The following is a 23,620-nucleotide window of genomic DNA, read 5'->3' on the forward strand; positions in this document are numbered from 1 at the left end:
CTTTCACTAAAATTTTCCACTTAAATTTATACAACAGCGGGGATCCTCTCTAAAATTTCAAAGAACAGAAGGATTTGATTGGAGGAAATTACACTGTGAAGAAATTCATTTTATTTTTTATAATTGGCTAAATGTTTTCATTTATGTTTAAGATAATTTGTGGCAAAAACTTCCTTTCTACCATTATCAGAAATTAAACAAGGTGGCTTTAATTAGCTGAAAGGGGCATTTGATTAAGGTATTTACAGCACAATCTTAGACAGAGTTACAGACTTATAATTCAAATGAATTAAATGCTTATAATTGCACTGGTGTACCTGCAGTAGTTACAGGTTGTGTTAATTCTTGCTGACCTTAATAGAAAGATAAGTGTTAAGGAAAAGTCATGGGAAGAAACCAATTTTTATTATTCCTTTGATCGACAATCCCGTGGATCCTTTAAAAACAAGAGCTAAACAAATAAACAAAGAAGGTTTTATAAGCAAAAAGGAAGCGAGTTCTATAAAAGGAATCCTTTGTTTTAATTCCTACTACTAAAGGATAATATTATGAGATCTGCTGTGATATGAGCTTGCAATGCCAGGAAATAAATGATTAAACTGATGTGCGATAGCTTCTGCACAAGCACAATGATGTTGATTAATTGAAAGGAATCATATTTCAACAAGAGCACAGCAGGGCAGAGAAGTTCCTGGAGGCCCATATCTCACATTTTTACATTTATATTTTTATTAAAACATATTTACCCCACCCTTCCTTGTGGTTTAAGGTAGCTTACAATCACAGTTTAAAAGCATTTCCAATTAAAACAGCAAACCCCAAATCTCTCCCCCCAAAAAAGATCCTGCTATTTAAACCCCATCAAAACCCCTAGCAAACAAGCAAGACTTTCAGCATCTCCTAAAGAAGTCCGAGGAGGGAGGCTCCCCTCACCTCCTCAGGGGGCCATTCTGAAGAGCAGGCGCCATTATGGAAAAGGTTCAGGCTCTGGTCGATGCCAGACAAGTCATTCTAAGCAGTGGGATAGCCTGAAGACTGTTGGGCCACAGGGATATATGGAAGGAGATGGTCCTTAAGCTATGTGGTTCCCAGGTCATAACCAGCACCTTGAATTGAAATCAGAAACAGACTGGCAGCCAATGCAGCTGTTTCAGGATTGGCAATCCAGCCCTTGACAGTAGTCGGGCTGCTACATTCTGGACAAGTTGTAGTTTCTGGGTTGTCTTTAAGGGTAGCCACATGTAGAGAATGCTGCAGTAATCCAGAAGGTTACAGAAGCATGGATCTGCATGACCAGGTCAACTGAGTTTAGGTAATGAGAGATGGCAACCCAGATGCAACTGATAGAAGGTACTCCTGGCCACCATGCCAATCTGTTTTTCAAAGAACACGGCAGGGTCTATGAGCACCCTCAAGCTCTTAACCTGCTCTTAATTTCAAAAAAAGATAATGAAAAATGCACCAAAATACTCTTGATTTTATTTGTTTATTTGATTTATGTTCCGTATAGTCCACCTTTCTCACTGCAACTCAAGGCAGATGACACAGTGTAAGTGAATATGATCAACAGATGGTCCATCCAATAAACAATGCAATCGGGTTTGGATTGCAGAAACAAAGCATAAGAATTTAAACATGACATGTTAATGACAATTTAACTATGTGTTGTGTGAAGAAATATTTCCTTTTATCAGTTTTGAATCTCTCACCCTCCAACTCCAGCAGATGACCTCGTGTTCTAGTATTATGAGAGAGGGAGAAAAGCTTCTCCCTGTCCACTCTCTCCATACCATGCATAATTTTATAGACTTCTATCATGTCTCCCATTAACCGCCTTCTTTCCAGGCTAAACAGCCCTAAGCAATTTAACCTCTCCTCATAGGGCATTTGCTCTAGACCTCTGATAATTTTGGTTGCTCTTTTCTGCACCTTCTCAAACTCTGCAGTATTCTTTTTTAGGTGTGGTGACCAAAACTGTACACAGTATTCCAAGTGTGGTCTCACCATAGATTTGTACAAGGGCAGTATGACACCCACAGTTTTAGGGAGAGAGGTAGTTCTGCAGATAGGAGGGACCAAGACCAAGGGACCAAGAAGGGCTTTGTGTGTGATAACCAATACCTTGAAATGAGCCAGTAACTGATGAGCAGGACTGGGCATCTCCCAGGCAACCTGTAGCACTGGGACCATAGCAAGCTGGGGAAAGGTCTAGATTACCCAAGCACACACTGGACTCTTAAGTCAGTTCTGTTAGCCATTTATTCAGACCTTCATACATACAGGGCACAGAAATGGTTAACAGCATCCTTCATCTCTCAAGGCTCACAGTTCTCCTCCCTACTCCATCAGCCACACACACCCCACTAGCAGATGGCTTCTGCTTTTAAGCCTTGCCTTAATGAGCACCTTGGCTTAGCCTTCCTGCCACTCCACCCACTTCAGGCTGCTACTAATTGCTGCTGGCTCTGCTGATCTCCAGGGTTGTTAGCCCACACTGTCTCCACCTGGGGTGTGCCTTGTCTTCTCAGAGCTGTTTGTCCACCTTTTCACTTCCAGCAGCGCCTCAGGGCTTTCCTCACGAGGTGCACCTTCTGACCTCAGGTAAGTGAGTTGCCTCACTGGCACATCCCTGTCAAAGTGAGTAATATGCATGCTCCACCTAGCTCCTGATAATAAGTGAGCTGCCGCATTATGCACCAACTGGAGTCTCCAAGTTTTTTGGCTAGGTTGAGTTGGAAGAAAGCATTTTTTGTGGCTGCATTAACTTGCTTCTCTGCCAGCAATACTGGGTCCAGTACAACCCCTGGAGCCCTGACCTGGCTAGCCCTGGCTAGCCTGATCTTGTCAGATCTCAGAAGCTAAGTGGGGTTGACCCCGGCAAGTATTTGGATGGGAGACCTCCAAGGAATACCAGGGTCGTGACATGCAGGCAGGCAATGGCAAACCACCTCTGATCAGCTCTTGCCTTGAAAACCGCACCATAAGTAGCCATAAGTCAGCTGTAACTTGATGGCAAAAAAACAACAACCCTGGGCTCTTAAAGGAAACAGTATAGGTCAGTTGAACCCCATCAAAAGTGGGAATCACAATGTCCTTCAACATAGTGCTATGGAAGTGAAGGAGCAGGGCTATTCAGACAGGAACAGGCTCAATTTTCAAGGGTCAGAATCACAGTAGCTAACCAGGTCAGAAAACATCCATCTCAGTGGTGTCCTTTGCTGTACCCCTTTATTATTTTTTCTGTGTAACTAATGGTCACTTTTCACCTTTATGTAGGATAAAATCTGTCTGCTGTGCCTGAAACTAGATCGCCCAATTTGCCATGATGGGGATTGTGCAATACTTCTCAGAATGCAGAGCATAAAGTGATATAGTACACCCATCCAGCCTTTGACAATACCCAAGATTTCCTTCCACAAGCACACACACCATTGCGATGAAGAGTGCCCTTCTAGCTATAATTTATATGTGTTTTCTAAATTTCCTTCATTATAGAAGTTATAACCAATTTAGGCAGAAGGAAAGACATATAAAATAGGCCAGTAACTCAATTCAGACAATTGTTTTGAGTGGACCTGTCACCATAAGGTGATACTTCTCAGTACTCACAAATAATGTAGTCTTGTGAAAAGAACTTTGCAAGGCAGGGCAAATAAGAAGTGTGGAGCAGGACTGTTTTCAAAAGGTTACTTTACCGCGTTAATACTGAGGAGAAAATCAACTCACAGTGACTTTTTCACCTCAGGAAGGATTCTATGTTAAGGTCCCAGTTGCTTTGGCCCGGGGAAATGTCAAAGAAAATCTCCTTACTGATCAAGCATTAACAGAAGGGAAGGTGCACAGATCTGAAATGGTACAGGTTCATATGAGACAAAACATACCTTTGCTTTTCTAAGCAAGCTGACAACACTCAAGCTTGTTGATGCTAATTCCCTACTAGGCATACTTTGGAGCTGTGTGATGATATAAAGTTCACAGATGTGCTGGAGTCTTGACACCTGGTACATCTCAGCACAAATCAAGAGGGACATGGCTTGCAGAATGCTGGCTGGTAAAAACATCAAATGTTAGGTCAAGTTAGTGCACACTTCCTAATATACAACTATTACCTGTGCTAGTCTATTTTATATCCGCCGGCATACATTTTTAGAGGCTTCTTCCTATGAACATGGGCTTATTGGTCCATGTGAAGGTCCTTGAGGTTTGATGCCTGTAAGCTAGACCCTAGCTACATGCTCCTCCAAAATGGCTGTGCATAGATATCAAGCAACAAGTGTGTAAATATGAAGCATCTGCTGGCTATCCAGCACTTTAATTGTGGCACCAGAGTCCTACATGCCACTCCACCTCACAGACAGAGGTCATTTATGCATGGGCATTTCACCTGAGGTTCATTGCTCGCTGGACCCCCCCCCCTACATTTCCCTGCATTTCGCCCACGTTTTCAGGGACCTGTTTTATCTCAAACTTGAAAACACGGGCAAAATGCAGGGAAACATGGGGGAGAGCAAGGTGACCTCTGACGGTCAGAAATGGCATGTATAATCAAAACAGACACCCAAAGTCATCAAAGGGGTGACTGTCGTGAGAATTTTCTATATTGAACAATAGTTCATATTAAATATATTATTAATTTATATTAAATGAGTTTGGGTTAAAAATGACCACATGCATACCTTAATATTATCACCTATAGTCACACAAGACCTTTAGCTGACATCAGCTCCAATTAGGCTCTTGACCCTAAAGGGCACAGGAGCTAGTCACCCAAAGCACATTACGTGCTCCAAATCAAGGCCGTTCAAGCAGGCGGCAAATTGTCTGCTCACGTAGGGGGAGATCCGTCAATGTTCCAAAACAATCAGATAGCAGACCTGGACACTGGAAGAATTATTATGGAACAAGATATTTCTAAACAATTTTAGTCATGATTTGTGGAAATTCATTTTCTAAAGAATGTGACAGGGAGGGGTCATTTGAGACCCTCTCCTCACGATTCAGCCCATATAAGGCTGATCCAGATGCCCAGCTTTTGTCCTTCCACGGAGAGACCACAGACCCTTTGAATGGTTGCCATCTCTGTCTCCCTCTCTGGAAGTGACCCAGGGGCCTCTGTACCTGTTTGTCTGTCAATATGTGTACGTTTGTTAAGTGCTATCATATATATTCAGTTAAATATTGCTTCTCCTTTGCTTCATATTCTTTTTGTAAGTTCAATAAACCTATATGCTGTACTGCTATGAATGTGTGGTCTGAGACTGTCCTAAGAACATGGTTTGTGGTTTCCTATTACACTCTCTGGCTTTGCTTGGTAAGTAGCAGGCAGAGGAGTCCAAACATTAAAGAGCTCAAGGGAGAGAATTTCAGAAATCTCCCCACAGTGACCACGAGGGAAAACAGCCATGCATAAAAGGCCTTAATAAGTATTCTTTGTCCCAAGTGCACAAGTTCGTCATATACCTCATCCATCAGCCCATCTCTCCTACCCCCCCCCCCCGGTGTAAAAGGTTCTTGTGACTTTTGTGAGGGCAACTAACTAATTCTATCTGAAGCACAGAAGTGCCTTAGCCAAGGTAAAATGACTGTTGCTTTTTAGTGTGACAACTGCAGTGCCTGCCCTGCTGAGGGCTGTTAGAGATGCATTATGGGGAATGGACTCAATAGCCTTCCTATGGGGATACACTATTACATTAACAGCACTGTGCTATCTTTACTAAAAAGCAAATCCCATAATTCAGTGGAACTTCCTTCCTACTAACTACTCTGAAGACAGCAGTACTAGTCAATCACAGAAGAGAAACAGACTACATCTTCGGATGTCTACTGCTCCTCCTCCCCTCCCTCCCCATATGAGAAGCACCTGTTGTTTGAGATACTGGCATGTATTCATATTTGCTTACCTGGACAACAGGAGTCAGTATACAGATACTCCAGAAAGGAGAGGAAAGTATCCTTGGAAATCCCAAAAACTGGAACCAGAAAACTATTCGATTCAATATAATTGCCACTAAACATAGCTGCCATTACCTCACACCGGGCCACTAGGACCGCTCTGTGAGCTGGCACAACAGCACCTGTAAGAGGGCAGGTGGAAAAAACAGAAAGTTCAAGGATCGCAATCCTTGAACAATGAAGTTTCAAGAAAAGAAATTACATGTTTGTGACTGATGCATTTCTGATGCTAGCAATTCATAGACAGTAAAATATTCGTACGAGAGCCAGTGTGGTGTAGCGGTTAAGATGTCAGGCTACGACCTGGAAAACCCTGGTTGAAATCCCCACTTGCACTATGGAAGCTTACTGGGTGATCTTGGGTCAGCCACCCACTCTCAGCCCTGAGTATTTGGATGGGAGACCTCCAAGGAATACCAGGGTTGTGATGTGGAGGCAAGGCAATGGCAAACCACCTCCGAATGTCTCTTGCCTTGAAAACCTACGAGTCATCTGTATCTTGACAGCAAAAAAACCCCCTCGTAGACACTTAGTCTGAGGGCTTTATATGTTTCTGTTGGTAAAGGAGAAATCTCTGATATTCTATTCATTTTGTAAAGGAAAAAGAGATGTGTCATTTAAACACTTTATTTAGATAGAGAAGTGTTTTCCTTTTTCTGTATCAGAAGATATTTTATACTATTGCATGTTATTTAAAAGCAATGGGACAAATGTATGGAAACAAATCAGAGAAGCTTGATATGGTACCTTGTATTTTGAACATGACATCAGCTAATACTGTTGTGTTAAAGAAAAGCCTGAGAGAACTGTTACATAACTGCAAGGGTCTTTTCGACACATATGACCTGCAGTTTCGTGAGTTGTTGACCTGGAACACAAGAACAAAACGCACAAATATCAGTGCTTTTAAAGTGCCAGCCTTCATTATTCCCTATACAGCAAGTAAACATTATCCTATCTCTAGCTGATGTAAAAAAAAAACTAGTTCATATTTTCAAAAATTCTTCTTACATTTTCATCTCCACTACAATAAACATGAATCATAAAATGGTTCTTGCTCTAAAGGTCTTGTTTGCAATGCTAAATACTAATGATGACATATTGACCTCAGCGGACAGGAATGGAACAAGGGTAATTTATAAATGTAACCAAAGTATTTCCTTTCCAACCCAGATCTGGCCAAAAACTCAATTAGCATTTAAATAAATAAAAATTGATAAAAACAAACAAAAAGGGCTCAGACAGGCAAGATGCTGGGAGTTCCATGAATGGGGCTCCTGGCATGTTTGTTCTCTAAATATCAGGCACATGCAGCTGCGGTTGCCAACCTCCAGGTGGTGGCTGGAGATCTCCCGCTATTACAACTGTTCTCTAGGCAATAGAGATCAGTTCCCCTGGAGAAAATGGCTGCTTTGGCAATTGGAATCTATGGCATTGAAGTCCCTCCCCAAACCCCACCCTCCTCAGGCTCCACCCCCAAAATCTCCAGGTATTTCCCAATCCGGAGCTGGCAACCCTATGTGTGGCCCATATTTGAATCACAACTATGGCACAAATCGAAGGAGGTTATGCCTTTCCCCTATTCCATTTACCCAATCTGAAACAGCTCCAGGGAGCTGCTATTTGCCCTGCTGGTGAAATGTACATACAGGAACGGGTCCAAAGACCTGCATATTTGCCCAAACACCAAATAGTGGCTCCCCTCCTCTAGTGCTCCAGATGTGAATTGGGCCCTTGAACGTTTGGTTATTAGAAGGTAAAAACTGCTGACAGCTGAGCTCAGGGAACTCCCAGCATCTCATTTGTTTGAGCCCAGTGTCTGAGCTGAAAAATCCTGGTACTCCATTTCCCTTAAGCGAACTTGGGTTGGCATCCAGAGAGGCCTATACATGTGCACACCAGAGAGAGGGGAGATTTTTCCTTCATGTAGTAGTATCTTGAACCTCATGCAGTGTTACTGTGAAGATCCTGCTGACATTAAGGCGAAAGGGGCTGCTGCCAGGGAGAAAATATGAAAAACCCTGCATGTACACAGAGCACTTTTGGTTCTGACTATGAAGCATAACCCATTTAGAAACTGTCCGATGCAAGCCTCACAAAAATGAACAGGAACTATACAAGAGGACACTTCATTGTAATGTGACGTGCACGGAAAAATTTCTCTTTGAACATTGTCCCAGCTTTGGGTCAGATCTGTCTCCTTAACATTATCCCGAATCTGCTAGTTCAGGAAACACTTTTCCTAGCACCATGGCAGGGCCTTCTTTGCCCCAAATTTCACAAAACAAATACCCCTTCCACACATTAACCAAATCTTATTTCACCTTGAAACCCATCTCTGATTTTAATGTCTTCCATGCAAAATTCTGACACACCACATCCATTTTTTAAGGTTCTTTCTTAATAGACGCAAAACAAATATTTTATTACTTCCTCTCATTGCATCCGACAGGATAAAATAATTTCACTTACCTTTCCTGGAATTTTCAAGATACATTTTACTTTTTCAAGGACAACTTCAACAATCCCAGGATCTTTTAGCTTCTTTTTTATATGTTCTTCCAGCAATTCCCACTGGAAAGCAGCTGGTGGAAATGGGTGGGGGACAAATAATATCTTGAGACTGTGGGCTAGTGGAGCATAACAACAGTATAATTGTCAACAATGTGTTGCACACAGTGCAAATATCTTGCAATTCAGATGCAGTAGGACTGAATTTTTGTAGCACTCAATGGAGTGTATTTTGTATGTGGCAAAAGCCAAGCCTCATCCCACCACACACACCTGATAGCAGATCTACTGTTATTATGATTGGATAGATAGCGGCTGCCTGGGTGTCATGGGCACTAATAAGATATGACTCAAGCAACACAATGACCAGCAACCCAATTCCCTCTTCCACTCTGGGCTTTATGCATGGCTGTTTCACTCGTTGTCACCCCTCCAATGACTTTGGGTTTTTGTGTTGATAATGCATGCAATCCTATGTGGGCTGCTTTGAAGATTAGGGGGAAGGGGTGCTGGGTAGCCTCCCGATTTAACCTCCCCTCCCTCAAAGTTCTAATTAGTCCCGTGGGAGGGGAAAAGACAGATACAGTACCTATAATATTTCCCCCCATGGAGTAAATTATAATTGTGGGGAGGCAACTGAATCAGGAGAAGAGCTCTCCCAAAGAAGTCACATAGGACTGCAAATTAGTTTTAAAAAAAACAAACCCACAGATTTCCTGTATATTTTCTTGTTTGACCCTCACTGAGGTGGTAGACCTGATTCCCCCACTGTAAGTAGGAGGTTTCACATGATTGAATACTCCTTTGTATAAAAGTGATCTCACAGCTTTTTGAAAACACAACACAGGAGGAAAATGTATAAAATAATCCTTCTCCTGATATTTCTGCGTGCAGCAATTTTTTTAATATGGTGCAGTACTCAATTCTGACAGCTTCCACCTGCATTCTGAGGGAATAACTATATGTTAACATAGTCCTTATGTCCTACCAGTTGCCCCAGTTCTTGGTCCTGTCTACCATATGAGCACTGGGAATTCCATGCTCAGAACATCATTTCCAGATGTGCACAGGCCCAATTTGTATCAGGACCATGGCGAGAGAGGGCCCCCCTCAAATGCCATCTTCCTGACCCAAAACAGCCCTGGGGAGCCACTATTTGCCCAGCTGGGGAAACTTACAAGGAGCCTATCAGTACATGTTAGGGCAAATACAAGAACAAATGGTGGCTTCTCCCAGATTGTTTCAAGTTCGTAAAACAGTGCTTAATCCCATCTCCCCACCCACTGTAGTCCTGATCTGAATCAGGCCCCTGCGTTCTTGAGAATTAAGTTCCTAGCATAGAATGCCCATATTCTGATAGGACCAGGGCTGATACAGGGTGGGGTGGGGAGGACAGGGCAGACTATGTCGTATAATTAGGTCCTGAAATGCTACAGCCCAGATACAGCTTTACTACAGCGTCATTGCAGTGAATAGCTCTTTTCTGCTAAAAGACAATAAGCAGTTGGAACCATTCTGACAAGGATACCTGAATAAATGAAGTGCAGAATGTCTGACAAACAAGAACAGAAGAAAGAGTCTTTAACAATGACTCTTACTGGTGAGTTGCATGATGAGCGCTGGTTTGAAACTGGATACGCAGCTTCCTGGTTCACTGCAAAAAGGGTCTGAGCAGTCCTAATGATAGAGGAATCCTGAATGTCATCTGGGCTCTTCACATTAAACAGTAACATGAAGACATGGCTTACAGAGCACAGGACAATCCTGTGAGCTTCTGCTACTTCCTTCAAGTCTTCAGAACAAAATATCACATCCACACACTGGCAGCAGAACAACAGGTTATGCAAATCGGAATCGTAATGCGAGGCTTCACCTTTTAAGATTGGCATTTTTTCTACAAAATTGAGACATTAGAAAAGTAATCATGAATGAACTGTTTGTAACAACAAACTTGTATTAAGTGCAACATGAAACAAAAGCATTTTTATTCCCAGGACAGGATCAAATGAGGTCACAAGGGTATTTCCCCGATTGCTCTAAACGAATCCCTCTTCATTACACTTGCAAGCTCATTTTATTCAACCTAAGAAAAGTTTGCCAAGCATTTAATTCTTTGTTTTGATAATCTAGTTTGTAAATTCTACTTTGTAAATTCTAACATACCAAACATTTCAGAATTTAATCTCTGATGACGTATTTCACTTTCTGCTGATTTTCACTTTACAGTCCCAACTCAGAGTATAAGGACACAAGGCTGGATTGCTGCAGTTAATTTTAACCATTTATATGACACCTTTTCCAAAAAGGTGAAAGCAGTTTTGGCAAACAAAATAAAATAGATAATAAAAGCATCTTTACACTTTTCAACAAAGAGATCAAAAATAAAAAAAAATGGAATAGGTAGTGAGAAATCAAATAAATCACATAAAAAGGTTTTGTAACCTTTCTTAAAAGACAGCAAAGAGGAACAATTCTTTGGCCGTATTGAGAGGTTATTCCACAGCCTCAGGGTTACAGCTGTACAGGAACTGTTTTTAGTGGCAGCTATCCATATTGCTTGTTGTGATGCAATGTGAAGAAAGACCTGATTAGAAAAGTTATCCTGGGCTGGGGAGGGGGCGGGGAATGATCTCTAAGGTTACTAGGTCCCACACTGCAAACAGCTTTATAAATCAAAACCTGTACCTTGAAATGGGCTCAGAAACAAACCAGCAGCCGGTTTAACTGAAAAACTAAAGATTGAACATGCTTTCACCTTCTGAAATTTAACAAGAGTTATGCTGTACTGAATGACAGCCTCACATACAACACACTGCAGGACTCAAGCCTCAAAGTTACAAAGGCACAGGTCAGTGTGACAGGATCTCAATCTTCTAGATGTGGACGCAGTTACAAAGCTCCCGTATGTTCCTGTCCAGGAATTAAGTTTGCAGGAAGATGCCCTCTGGACTGCCCCACCAATTAAAGACGTTTGCATGAGAGAGAGCCTTTTCTGTGGCAGCCCCACAATTATGGAGCAACCTCCCCATGGAGCTGTGCCTGGGCCACTCAATATCGATATTCAGGAGGCAGTTGAAGAGTTTTATTTAGGACTACATTTTGATTGATTTACAGTGCTATCCCTTTTTTATTTTAACCAACACAAACAAACAAACACATAAAAACACTGAAACATAAGCACAATATAACAATATACATGAAGCTTGCCATTCAAAATTACAACTTGATTGTCAACTTATTTGAATTACATTGCTCTTTGTTTTCCACATAGTCTTCCATATTTATTAACACGTGTATTACTTGCTTATTAAACATATATTACCTAAATGTTTCTCATTCTGTCCCAATTTAATTCAACTCTGTTCCAAATTTCTATCTATATAATTGGGGGGGGATTCATTTTGTCTCAATATTCTGAGGACCTATTATGTATAAAAGATGTCAGTTTTGCCATAGTTGCGTACTCTTTAGTTTATTGATCCATTCATCTAAATCTGGGTATTTCTCTGCTTTCCATTTTGCTGCATAGATCACTCTTGCCACCATCACCATGTACTTAAATAGTTTATTATATTTGAAATTCTGGTTGGTCAATGCCAGCGGGAATGCAGTGCAGGCTCCCCTGGGGGACATTATCAATCTGCCCCTGAGTACAGAGGACTTCCAAGAGAGTTTGAAAGAGGCAGTGGTGCATCCGCTCTTTAAAAGGCCATCTGTAGATCCTTGTGATCTGGACAACTAATGCCCAGTGTCTAATCTATCTTTCCTGGGTAAGGTAGTTGAGAGGGTGGCAGCTGAACAGCTTTTCCTGGAGGACACATTGGCTCTGGATCCATATCAGTCTGGCTTCCGCCCTGGCCATGGGACGGAGATGGCTTTGGTCACCCTCACAGACAATCTCCACCAACAGCTGGATCGAGGTGGGTTGGGGATGTTGATTTTGTTAGAGCTTTCAGCAGCCTTCAACATGATCGATTACGATCTCCTAGATCACTGCCTCGCTGACACTGGAATTCAGGGTACAGCCTTTCAGTGGCTGTGTTCCCTTCTCCATAGTCAGGGTCAGACAGTAGCACTTGGGGAGAAGGTATCGCTGCGGATCCTCTTGGTGTGTGAGGTTCCGCAGGGAGCGATCCTCTCACCTATGTACATCTATATGCGCCCTCTTGCCCAGCTAGTCCGGAGTTTCGGGCTGGGTTGTCAGCAGTACACTGATGACACCCAGCCTTACCTGTTGATGGATGGCCAGCCAGATACCACTCCAGACACACTGGCCAGGTGCTTGGAGGCTGTGACGAAATGGTTGAAACGGAGCCGACAGAAATTAAAGCCATCAAAGGCAGAGATCCTGTGGCTGGGTCGGGGAAGACTGGAGGTGGTGCGTCAGCTCCCAGCTCTTGGTGGCATGCAATTGACACCTGCATCCACCATCAAGAGCCTGGGTGTGATTCTAGATGCCTCCTTGTCAATTGAGGCTCAGGTCACAGCTGTAGAAGGCCTTCTACCATTTCCGCCAAGCGAGGCAGCTGGTGCCATACCCCTCCCACCCTGACCTAGCCACAGTGATCCATGCAACAGTCACCTCCAAGCTAGATTACTGTAACTCACTCAATGTGAGGCTGCTCATGAGACTGCTCCGGAAACTCTAGCTAGTCCAGAATGCAGCAGTGAGGGTCCTTGCAGGAACTCCGCTGAGAGCACATATCCAACCCGTGCTCCAGAAACTGCATTGGCTCCAGGTGGAATCAGGTGGAATCAGCAGGACCATCTCTCCTGGTATGCCCCCCAAAGAGCGCAACACTCAGCAAATAACTACTTGGTGGTGGTCCCCAGCTTTTTCGGCCCTGGCCCCAGCCTGGTGGAACTCTCTATCTAGTGAGACCAGGACCCTGCAGGACCTGATGCAGTTCTGTAAGGCCTGTAAGACTGAGATATTCCGCTTGGCCTATGGTTGAGGGAAGCAACAGCTTCCATTATAACTGGCCTCCCTTTCCCCCTCTTCCCTTCCTTTACTTCTTCGGATTGATTTCAGGGATCCTGACCATTCTCCTCCAGGCTGGCTGCTGCCCTGTGTGCTATGAACTAGGCGCCAGTTGGACTTTTGAATTATGAATTATGGTTTTAATTATAGATTATTTTTGTATACGAATGTAACAAAGATTGATATATGTAAATGATGTTTTAATCATGTGAGCCGCTCTGAGCCCGGCCTTGGCTGGGCTAGAGCGAGATATAAAATCAAAACAAACAAACAAATAAATATTATTGGTTCTTGTAGGTTATCCGGGCTGTGTAACCGTGGTCTTGGAATTTTCTTTCCTGACGTTTCGCCAGCAACTGTGGCAGGCATCTTCAGAGGAGTAACACTGAAGGACAGTGTCTTTCAAGGACACTGTCCTTCAGTGTTACTACTCTGAAGATGCCTGCCTTCAGTGTTACTACTCTGAAGATGCCTGCCACAGTTGCTGGCGAAACGTCAGGAAAGAAAATTCCAAGACCACCGTTACACAGCCCGGATAACCTACAAGAACCAATGAACTCTGACCGTGAAAGCCTTCGACAAAATAAATATTACTTGGTGAAATATTTAATAACATAATTGGATCCATTACAAACTTAATTTTTAAAATCTTTTGCATTTCATCATGTATCATTATCCAATATTTTCTTGCTTTCTTACATGTCCACCACATATGATAAAATGTTTCATCTGTATTATGACATTTCCAACATTTCCCATTAAAGTCTATGTTGGCTTTTGCTATATCTTTAGGTGTGATGTACTATCTGAAAAACATTTTATACCAATTCTCTCTTAATACTTGACGTTCAGTAAACTTGATTTCTTTTGTCCAAAGATTCTCCCACTGACTCATGTGTATACTTCCTCCAAAGTTTTGCATCCTTTTGATCATGCAATCTTTGACTTGCTCATTTCAGTATCAACTATAATTTCCCCCTTATAAACGTCTTAAATCTCCCATAATTAATTGTTCAAAAGTCGTCTTCTTTCTTAAATATCCACCTTTTTAAAATTTGTTCTCTCAATTTAGAAGCCATTTGATGATATAACAACCACTGGATGTTCTTTCCTTCTTCTTTAATTGTTTCCCAAGTTTTTATAATCCCTTGTTTATCCATTACGTTCTCATAAGTCATATAGTCATATAGTCCATTTTCATCTGTGAGTTACTATCACATTAAGCATCCACTGGACATGTCAATGGTGAAGTTTTTCTACTTATTCTACTTCTACATCTTTTACATTCCATATTGAAACCAATCCTGAAGGGGTGGCGAATGGCCTTAGGAGCTGGAGTGACCCCATGCTAGTGTTAGTGCCACTTGCGTCAGCTAAATGTGCAATACTGCTGGCACAGGGCCACTCACGCCGTCATTGGGGAGCCATGTATGGGTGCTGGCACAGCTGCCGTGGCAGTGTTTCTGCAGTACAAGGGCTCATGCTGGTACCAAAGGGGGCATTCCCGGGGGTGGGGCTGACTTTAGTCAGCTCTCTGAGACGTTTTGCCCCGGGAATGCCCCCTTTTGCTGACGCAAACTTGCACTGGCAAAAATGTTGGTGCAGCCCCGTAAAACTGCATAGAGCAGTTTTACAGGGTTTGGAAGAAATCACATTTTTGGCTTGCTGTGCTGGGCTAGCAAGCTGCTCAAGAGGTAGCATGGCTGTGCCATCCCCGGACCCGCTGCAACTAACCCCCCTTAGGATTGAGCTGTTAGGTTTTGTTATTGGCAGTCCTAATTGGAGTTTTTAAATTGTGACTTCTGTGGGTTTTATCATCGTTACTTTTATTATGGTTTTATAATCTGTTATATTGTAATCTGCCTGCAAGGCAGAAAGGCAGCTAATAAATGTTTAAATAAATAAATAAAATTGGTTAAAGAACATTGTTTTAGATTCAGTCGTTACGTGCTTGACAAGCAAAACAATAACCCCATGAAAGAAATTTGTGACAGAACTGCTTGTCGAGAATCTTGATTAAAATCAATCACCTTAGATTATAATGGAGCATAAGGGAACAGAGGAATAGAAGCAAGGGAAAGTGCATGAAGAAATCCATTATGCACAACTCCCCATCAGACAGGAGCCTTTGAACTAGCATGAGGGGCTGTTGGATAAAGACAGATTGCTACAGTTCTGTGCTGCAATTTACCCTTAGCCCTGGACACCAGAAGGTAAAATTCCATCTCACAGATGGATGCACAAGAAAGCACTTCATCAGCTGAGATGAGCATTACAGGACTGTGCCATCTATCTGACAGTAAAAGTTTAATGTTGCTGGATACACAACAGTTATACTTTTGGCTAATTATTTCACCTCAATCTCCTATAAAAACAATTTATAATTTAAAGCAGAGCTGTGAGGTTGAACAAACAAAGTGGTCTGGAAAACATATGTGAATCCAGCTAAGAGTCTCACATATGCTCTCTCCTCCATAGGCAGGAAAAGCTTATGCCTCCCTATCTGAAGAAAACCTGAGTGAGGCATGGCCAGAACTAGAATGCAGTGCTATCCGCGAAGAGGAACCGTTGGGAAAATAGGAAAGAAGTTAGGAAATCTAAAGCCAGTCCCAACTTCAGTCCTGGTCAAAACCTCTGTCATCATTTTCCAGACACAGAAGATATTGGATTCCAAATTGTGAATGCAAACTCTTCCAGTGTGAGAGCCAGCATAGAGTAGTGGTTAATAGCAGTGCACTCTAATCTGGAGAGCCGGGTTTGATTCCCCTCTCCACCACGAGCAGTGGACTCTAATCTGGTGAACTGGGTTGGTTTCCCCACCATACACATGAAGCCAGCTGGGTGATCTTGGGCTAGTCACAGCTCTCTCCGAACTCTCTCAGCCCCACATACCTCACAAGGTGTCTGTTGTGGGGAGAAGGGAAGAAGATTGTAAGCCAGTTTGATTCTCCTTAAAGGTAGAGAAAGTTGGCATATAAAAACCAGCTCTTCTTCTTCTTCCCTGAACATTATGCAAATTGACAAGAAATACATTCTTTGATTTTAAATATAGTTACAGCCTTTGTGCTAAGCAATATATATGAAATGTGATTTTAAAATGCTATCTGATTAGTATTGCAAGCAGAAACATAGTATAACACTTAGCAACTCAAGATGCTAGAAGATATTATACCTGGCTGCTCAAGTTGAGGTGGCTTAATTTCTTGGCACTTCTGGGGTTTTTTCCTTTTCTTCATTTTTTCAATTGACTTTTGATTCAAACTTTGTATCATAAAATATTCCAGCTAAAAAATTTTAAAAAATGTGTTAAGTATATCAGACAAGGTACAGTGAAATAAGATTGGAGGGGAAAATCAAATAGGCATTGCTACTGCCCCTATTCTTTGTACACATTTATGTACTTTAAAAGTCATACTATCTCCTACTATTAAAGATCAAAGATGCTAAGCAGCACAAGATCTCTGTTCCAATCAGCCCACTGAAATATTACCCCCCACATTTCAAACTGGGGCTGTTTCCACATGGAGATTTTTTTTTTTCATCTTGGCTTGCAAATATTTGGCTTGAAATTAGCTTGAAATTTTTGGAGCAGCCACACCACAAAATTCTCTAATCATCCTCTTTCTGGGTTTTCCCATCCCTCAGTACACTCTTTCCCAAACCTACCAAATCTCTTTTCAAAATGATTAGTTCAAGCGCATTAGCATGCCACGTGGAAGGGGAATGGTGCACAGAGTGCCCAGGCCACATCAGCCACATTTTCCCCGTCAGCTCCTCATGGGTGCCATTTTCCCAACATTTTCCTGCTGTGCAAAAGTAGGGCTTCTTGCAGACACTTGTGTGTGAGTGTAAGGTGCCGTCAAGTCACAGCTGACTAATGGCGACCCCAGCGAGGGCCTTTCAAGGCATGTGATTAAGCAAAGGTGGTTTGCCATTGCCTTCCCCTACAGAGTCTTCCTTGGAGTCTCTCTTCCAAGTACCGATCCTGCTTAGCTTCCAAGATCTGACGAGATTGGGCTATACCATGCCGCCTTTCCTCCCTGCAGACATTTTTAAAAACCGGTAACTGCTATTGCACTATAAGAGTATAACGATCTATCACCTTTTATCTATTTATGTTTCAAATTTTAGTTCCTCTAAACTCTCATTATCCAGCCTTTTTTGTTTTGGAGTTGAAGGGAAAGGGATGAGAATTCAAGCGATACAAACAGCATCACTTATTGTGCTTTTCTGTACTACATTGTGAAAAAAAGATGAATTACACATCAACACCAGGGATAGCTTAAACTGACAAAATGTCATTTCCCCCTGAAGTATCCACAATGCAATCCTAAGCAGAGCTACACAAAAATCAAGTTCTGAATTTAGAAAGATTTTAAGAAGATGCAACTTAACATTTGACTATTCTGCCATAATTTTCTACTTACCACTCCTCCAAAATATTTTCCTATGTAGAAATCATTGAGACTGTGCAGTTCCAGATAAGTAGCTCCTAGTTCTTTAGCAAGCTGAATCCCTTCAGAAGCTGTAACACAGCTCCTTCTGTCTGAGATACACAAAGGACAAGTGCAGGGAATTTCTGTGGGGAAAAAACAGGCAAACATTATAAACAAGTATTTGCAGACATGATAGCTTATATTGGAAATAATTGCTGTTAGTTAGTATTTAAGATATACTGGTCCCTTGTATTATTTTCACATTATTTAATGGAAGACCTTTCTATAAAAAACAAACTACTCAACTATGTAAGTTTATTACATCCTAAATGTGTGTGACACTTTTTTTTTTATATAGATTTTATTGGATTTTATACTAAAAATTTTCCATTGCATTATACAACATCTATGACAATATAAAATTTCAATTCTAACCTAAAGTTGTTATAGTTCCATAACATATAATAAAGAAAAAAAAGAAAAAAAAAGAAATGGAAAATTTTGACTTCCCCTTCACCTCTATCTTCCTCTTAATAAAAAGTTCATCTCGTCGTAGTTAATCTAATCTTAATAAACTATCAATATCCTGTATAAAAAAAACCATAATCTGTTAGTAAATATAATTATGCTTATTCATTATAAAAAAAACCAAAAATAATCCTCTGGATCAGATTAGAAAATATTCTTCCATTCTTCCCAATTTTAACTCATATTCACAATAATGCATCCACGCCTCCCATTCCCCCAGAAACCGAACGTCATTTTCTTCATTTAGAATAGCTGTGAGTTTTGCCATTTCTGCCACTTCAAACATTTTAACAATCCAGTCTTTTTTCTCAAGAATTTCTAGCCCTTTATTCCCAAAATGATGTCTTAATCTTAATTCCACTACATCATTAATAGCCATGCCACCCGTCCACACTATCAAAGCCTTTGGATCCAGCAATCATGTTTAAATCAATCCTTTAACCATGGTCTAATACTTCCTTCTGTAACTGAAATAGGCCAGTCAGGTATGGGAACAGGATTTCTTTGTTCTCTCTCATTTCCTCAGACAGGATACGTATCCAAAAATAACTCTTTCTGGGCTTCATCTCCATCGTGGCTTCAATCTGTATTCCTTGACCTGCTCTCTTCTTCCTTATATCCACACGTCGTTCCATGACTTTTTTAAATGAAAAGTCTATTTCTTGTATGTCTGATCTCTTTATCGCCGGCTGGTTGCTTTCTTGAACTTCTGTCTTCTTCTTTGTATCCTTGTATTCTTCCATGACTTTTTGGGCAGAAGAGTCCATTGCTTGTATGTCTGTATTTGTGGTCATCGTTTGAATTTTCAAGACTTTTATGTCTTCTATAACCAGATCCAACTTCTGATTGCCTACCTGTGATGATTGGTCAAGAGTCGTCATCATTGAAATCAGTTGAGCCATCTGTGTTGAAATCTGTTTTAATTGTTTAATTGTCGCCTCAGAATGTTTAGCAAGCATGTCCTGTATTTTTTTTTCCATGTTTGAATTCTGTAAAATTCCCTTTGATTTCATAGGAGCAGGGCTATGTATTAAGCCAAAAGAAGCTGGTAAAATACATGTGCACAGACAGGGCCTTTAAAGTTCTAATTAAAAGATAATAATTCAAACATCAGCCTTATAATTTTTTCGGGTTGAAAAGAGTCGAAATTGGCTCTAGAATTGCGTTTTAAAGTTTTGAAATACCAGTGAGTTTTTTTCGGTCACTCTAGGTCGGGCTGATCAGGAAGTATACAGGAAGTTGCTAGTGCCGTGGACCTTCTACCGCCTCTTCTCGATGGTTGTTCCTTCAGGAATGATTTCCAAGTAACTCGAGTGCGACGCGTAATCGGTCCTACAACTACTTCCTGTTATTTTAGTTCCGATGATAGATAGGTTGTTATAGAGGGTCTTCCGTTCCAGGCGCTCCCTTACTGCAAACGTGGCAGGATATTCTTCGCCGGAAAATCAGGAAGAAAAATCACCCTCCCCTTCCCTTGGACCCATTGGTGATAGTTCTTGTCAATCAAAAGGTATCCTTCCGACTCTTTATTATGGTTTAGGCTGATCGGATTGATAAGGCTCCTGTCGCTAATCCCGATGGCTAACTCAAATCAAACTTTTTCAGTTTGGATTAAGGAGGAATGGGGGTCCCAGAAATATTCTTATCAGCCCCCCGTCTGTTCAAGTTTCCAGTAAGTAGACGAAGAGTTCTTTTGTACTCACTTGGGTGTCAAGAGGTGAGGTTCTTTTCTTTATGTAGTCCTTATGTTGGTATTAAGGTGGTGGAGGGTGGAGCTTGATGCCTAAGTTGCGTTTTGGCGATGTCCTTCCCTAGTGCCCTCGCAGGACCGGCGTCCAGGACTCCGAGGGGCTTAAAAAGCCCCCTCAGAGTACCTAGGAGGTCAAACCGCGTTTGCGGGCTGCAGGGAATTCCTGCTTTCCAACCCACTTGCAAGGGTCGGATTGGGGTATCTATGTACCCCAGAAATAACGCAAACTTGGATTTCTCCCAGGACAGCCTGGGGAAATGGAGTGCTCTCCCCAGCAGCACCACCGGAAGTCCTAAATGTGTGTGACACTTTATAGAGTTTGACGAACAAAAAAAAAAAAAAAAAAAAAAAGTCAAAGTCAGCTCAGAAGGTTGCAGATGAATGTATCTTCCAGAAAGATAAGAATTCCCCCTCTTATCGGTCCTAGGCTTTATAAAATAAATTTGAATAACAGCAGATGATCTAAGGCAAAAATACCAACCATGAAACCATCTACGCTGCCCATTTACAGTATGAGCTTTGTTAACGGATATCACTGATTCCCCCAAAACGGCGGTTTCTGCAGCCACATCCTGGACTTACTACCTGCTCCTCCACAGCTTGACAGCAGGCAGAAAAGGAGGAGGCAGCAGATCTCAGTGGACCCCTGGCCATGGGTCAGCAGTGCCAACAGGGCCCAAATGTGCTTCCTGCCCTTCATGCTACCAATCAGCTGTGCGGCAGGTAGGGATTTAAAGGGCTAGACCAGTGGCATGGGTGCAGGGAACAAGAGGGGAGCAGAAGGATCCTGGCCATAGGCACTGCCCATTTGGCTGGGACTCACAGCCTGCTCCACCGCTGCACGCTTTCCCTTGAGAACAGGCAATGGAAGCCAACACGCAGGTTACCCGAGTTTGTCAGGTAACCAGGTGCCAGGTAACACAGCTTTATTGCATATTCAGATTATTAATCTTCTCAAGTAAATTATTGCCTTACAATGACAGGAAAAAACATACATAAAACCACATATATTTTTACCTTCATTTTATTTTATATTATTTATAGTCCCCCTTTCTCACTGAGACTCAAGGTGGATTACACATTGAGTTATTCTCTAGCAGATATAAAATTCTTTATCTATGGATAATTTTCAAGGTGATTTATTTGTTCCACACAGTTTGGCGAACATATAGCACAAATACTTTATATTAAAGACACTCAAGTATTCTAGGTAAATAATTTATAGAATAACATCAAATATTACACTACTAATGAGGATAATCATAACTATCAATGTAAGTATCATAAATGTCCATGCTCATATCTACTATTATAAACTTTAAATCCTGGAATCAATAGTTAAAGCTGTTAACGCATATGCCGATAAAGTGCAATAGATAACATTAATGATACAATCATATAAACCATTGAGAAACAAAACACGTTTATTCTTGAAACAGGTACTTTTTATATGTAACTTCAATCTATTTATTTCCATTGTAATTAAATATGAAAATATAATTGAAGCACAAAATATTTTCCAAAATAATCTGCACCCCAGAAAGCCATTTTTCAAGAATATCTTCTACTTAAACCTATAGAAACAAGGAAAACTAAAACACTGAGAAAAGGTTTAAATCAGGGGTGTCCAACTCAATTGTTACAAGGGACGGATATAACATAAATGTCGCTTGGTCGGGGCGGGCCACTGCCTCACCAGCCCAGAATGAGAGTAGGGAAAGGGGGGGGTCACTGCCTCAGCTGGCTTGCAGGCCAGATAAGAGCTTTCAGGGGCTGGATCAGGCCCAGGGGCCTTATGTTTGACATTATCAAAACTTGAGTTACTTTTATGCTATACCACAGTGTGTTAAGATTGTGATACTTAGAAAGTGGCCCATAGTATGCTTTCAGGCAGCTTCCAATGCCAAGATAAAACTAGTAACAGAAGGTTGCAATCCTTTTCCATAATAATCAGCAAAAAAATATTGAATTATAACTGAACTAGTTTCTATATTTCATTCTGCACAACTTTGTCAACATCATGGAATACACACAGACCTTTCAACGCCTATCAATTATGTGGCAAGTTTTCCCCATTTTCTTTCTCCTGTCATTCAGTACAGCTAGGTCAGAGTGAAGAAGAAATTGAGTTATAATTCAAAATCTGATGAAATGCCTTTCCAAACAGTGGCTTCAAAATAAGAAAATAGTATGCAGAGAGAACAAGCAGACCAGAACTACATACTATAACCAAGTTTAAGAATTCAAGTTCTAATAGACTGAATTCAGGAGTTACATTATATAGCGTCTCTTAATATAGCTGCAATTGTACAACAATATAATGGCAAAAGCTTTGCAATGTATTTTGTGTGTGTGTATAAAGTGCCTTCAAGTCGCAGCTGACTTATGGTGACCCCAGCTAGGGGCTTTTAAGGCAAGTGATCAAGCAGAGGTGGTTTGCCATTGCAGAGTCTTCCTTGGAGGTCTCTCTTCCAAGTACTGACCCTGCTTAGCTTCCAAGATCTGACAAGATCGGGCTCTACAATGCTGCCATCCCTGGCAATGTATTAGTGATTATTAAACTAAGAAATTTTAGGCAAATGCTTCTAACTAAGAAAAAGTACAACGTGCTCTGTTCTTACTTTCCAATGCATAGTTTAGAACAGGGTACCCCACATGGTGCTCACCAAGAGCCTTTATAAAGTGGGCAGGGCCAGGTGGGGCTTTTGCCCAGCAGGGCTTCTGATTGGCTGTGTACATTTTAAAGGCATCCTGTTAAACAGTTTCTGACAGCAGTGTTGAAGAGTTACTATCAGTTCTATATAACCTCACTCCCTGACATTTTGTGGTTGGCTCCACCTCCTGCGACAGCCATTTTACACTTGCGCCCACCATCCTGTGTCAGAATTCCAAAGATGCCCATGGGCTCAAAAAGGTTGGGATCTCCTGGTTTAGAAAGTAACAGAAGTAGGGGGAAATAGCAAGTTGGTGGTGGTAAGTGTGGTCAAGTTGCAGCTGACTTATGGAGACCCCATAGGATTTTCAAGGGAAGAGACAAACAGAGATAGTTTGTCATTGCCTGCCTCTGCGCAGCAACTGTGAACTTCCTTGGAGATCTCCCATCCAAGAACTAACCAGGGCTGACTCTATCTAGCTTCAGAGATCTGATGAGATCGGGCTAGCCTGGGCCATCCAAGTCAGCGTATCACAAGTCAAGGTAAAGTTATTTTCCTTTTCCTTCTGGCCGTATTAAATCTAACACACACGTTGTTTCACCACAAGCTCATTAAACAACAATAATAACCATGCATAGCTCAATGGCTTATATCCAACAGTCCACTCACAGAAGTTTTCCTATATTCCTCTGTTCCCGCAGTCCATTCCCAACCCCCAGAAAGATCATTCCACGGGTCATGGACTCTGAGCAGAGGAACTGCCACACAGGTTGGGAAAGCTAAACTGAGGAGAGATAAGGAAATGAAA

At 41.6% G+C, this 23,620-nt stretch overlaps 1 protein-coding gene across 1 annotated transcript in view; it reads right to left on the bottom strand.

Annotated features, from left to right (window-relative positions):
• Positions 1-23,620, bottom strand: part of RHOBTB3 (Rho related BTB domain containing 3) — a 40,370-nt gene that overhangs the window by 3,942 nt on the left and 12,808 nt on the right. Inside the window, exons 4-10 of the mRNA XM_056849006.1 lie at positions 17,872-18,023; positions 16,617-16,728; positions 9,992-10,357; positions 8,425-8,537; positions 6,700-6,820; positions 5,901-6,074; positions 3,882-4,048 (exon numbers count right to left, since the gene is read on the bottom strand). Of these exons, the coding sequence (XP_056704984.1) occupies positions 3,882-4,048; positions 5,901-6,074; positions 6,700-6,820; positions 8,425-8,537; positions 9,992-10,357; positions 16,617-16,728; positions 17,872-18,023 (1,205 nt within the window). The remainder of the gene's footprint in view (positions 1-3,881; positions 4,049-5,900; positions 6,075-6,699; positions 6,821-8,424; positions 8,538-9,991; positions 10,358-16,616; positions 16,729-17,871; positions 18,024-23,620) is intronic.

This window comes from Euleptes europaea, chromosome 4, assembly GCF_029931775.1.
Source record: "Euleptes europaea isolate rEulEur1 chromosome 4, rEulEur1.hap1, whole genome shotgun sequence".
In the NCBI taxonomy this organism is placed as follows: Eukaryota; Metazoa; Chordata; class Lepidosauria; order Squamata; family Sphaerodactylidae; genus Euleptes; species Euleptes europaea.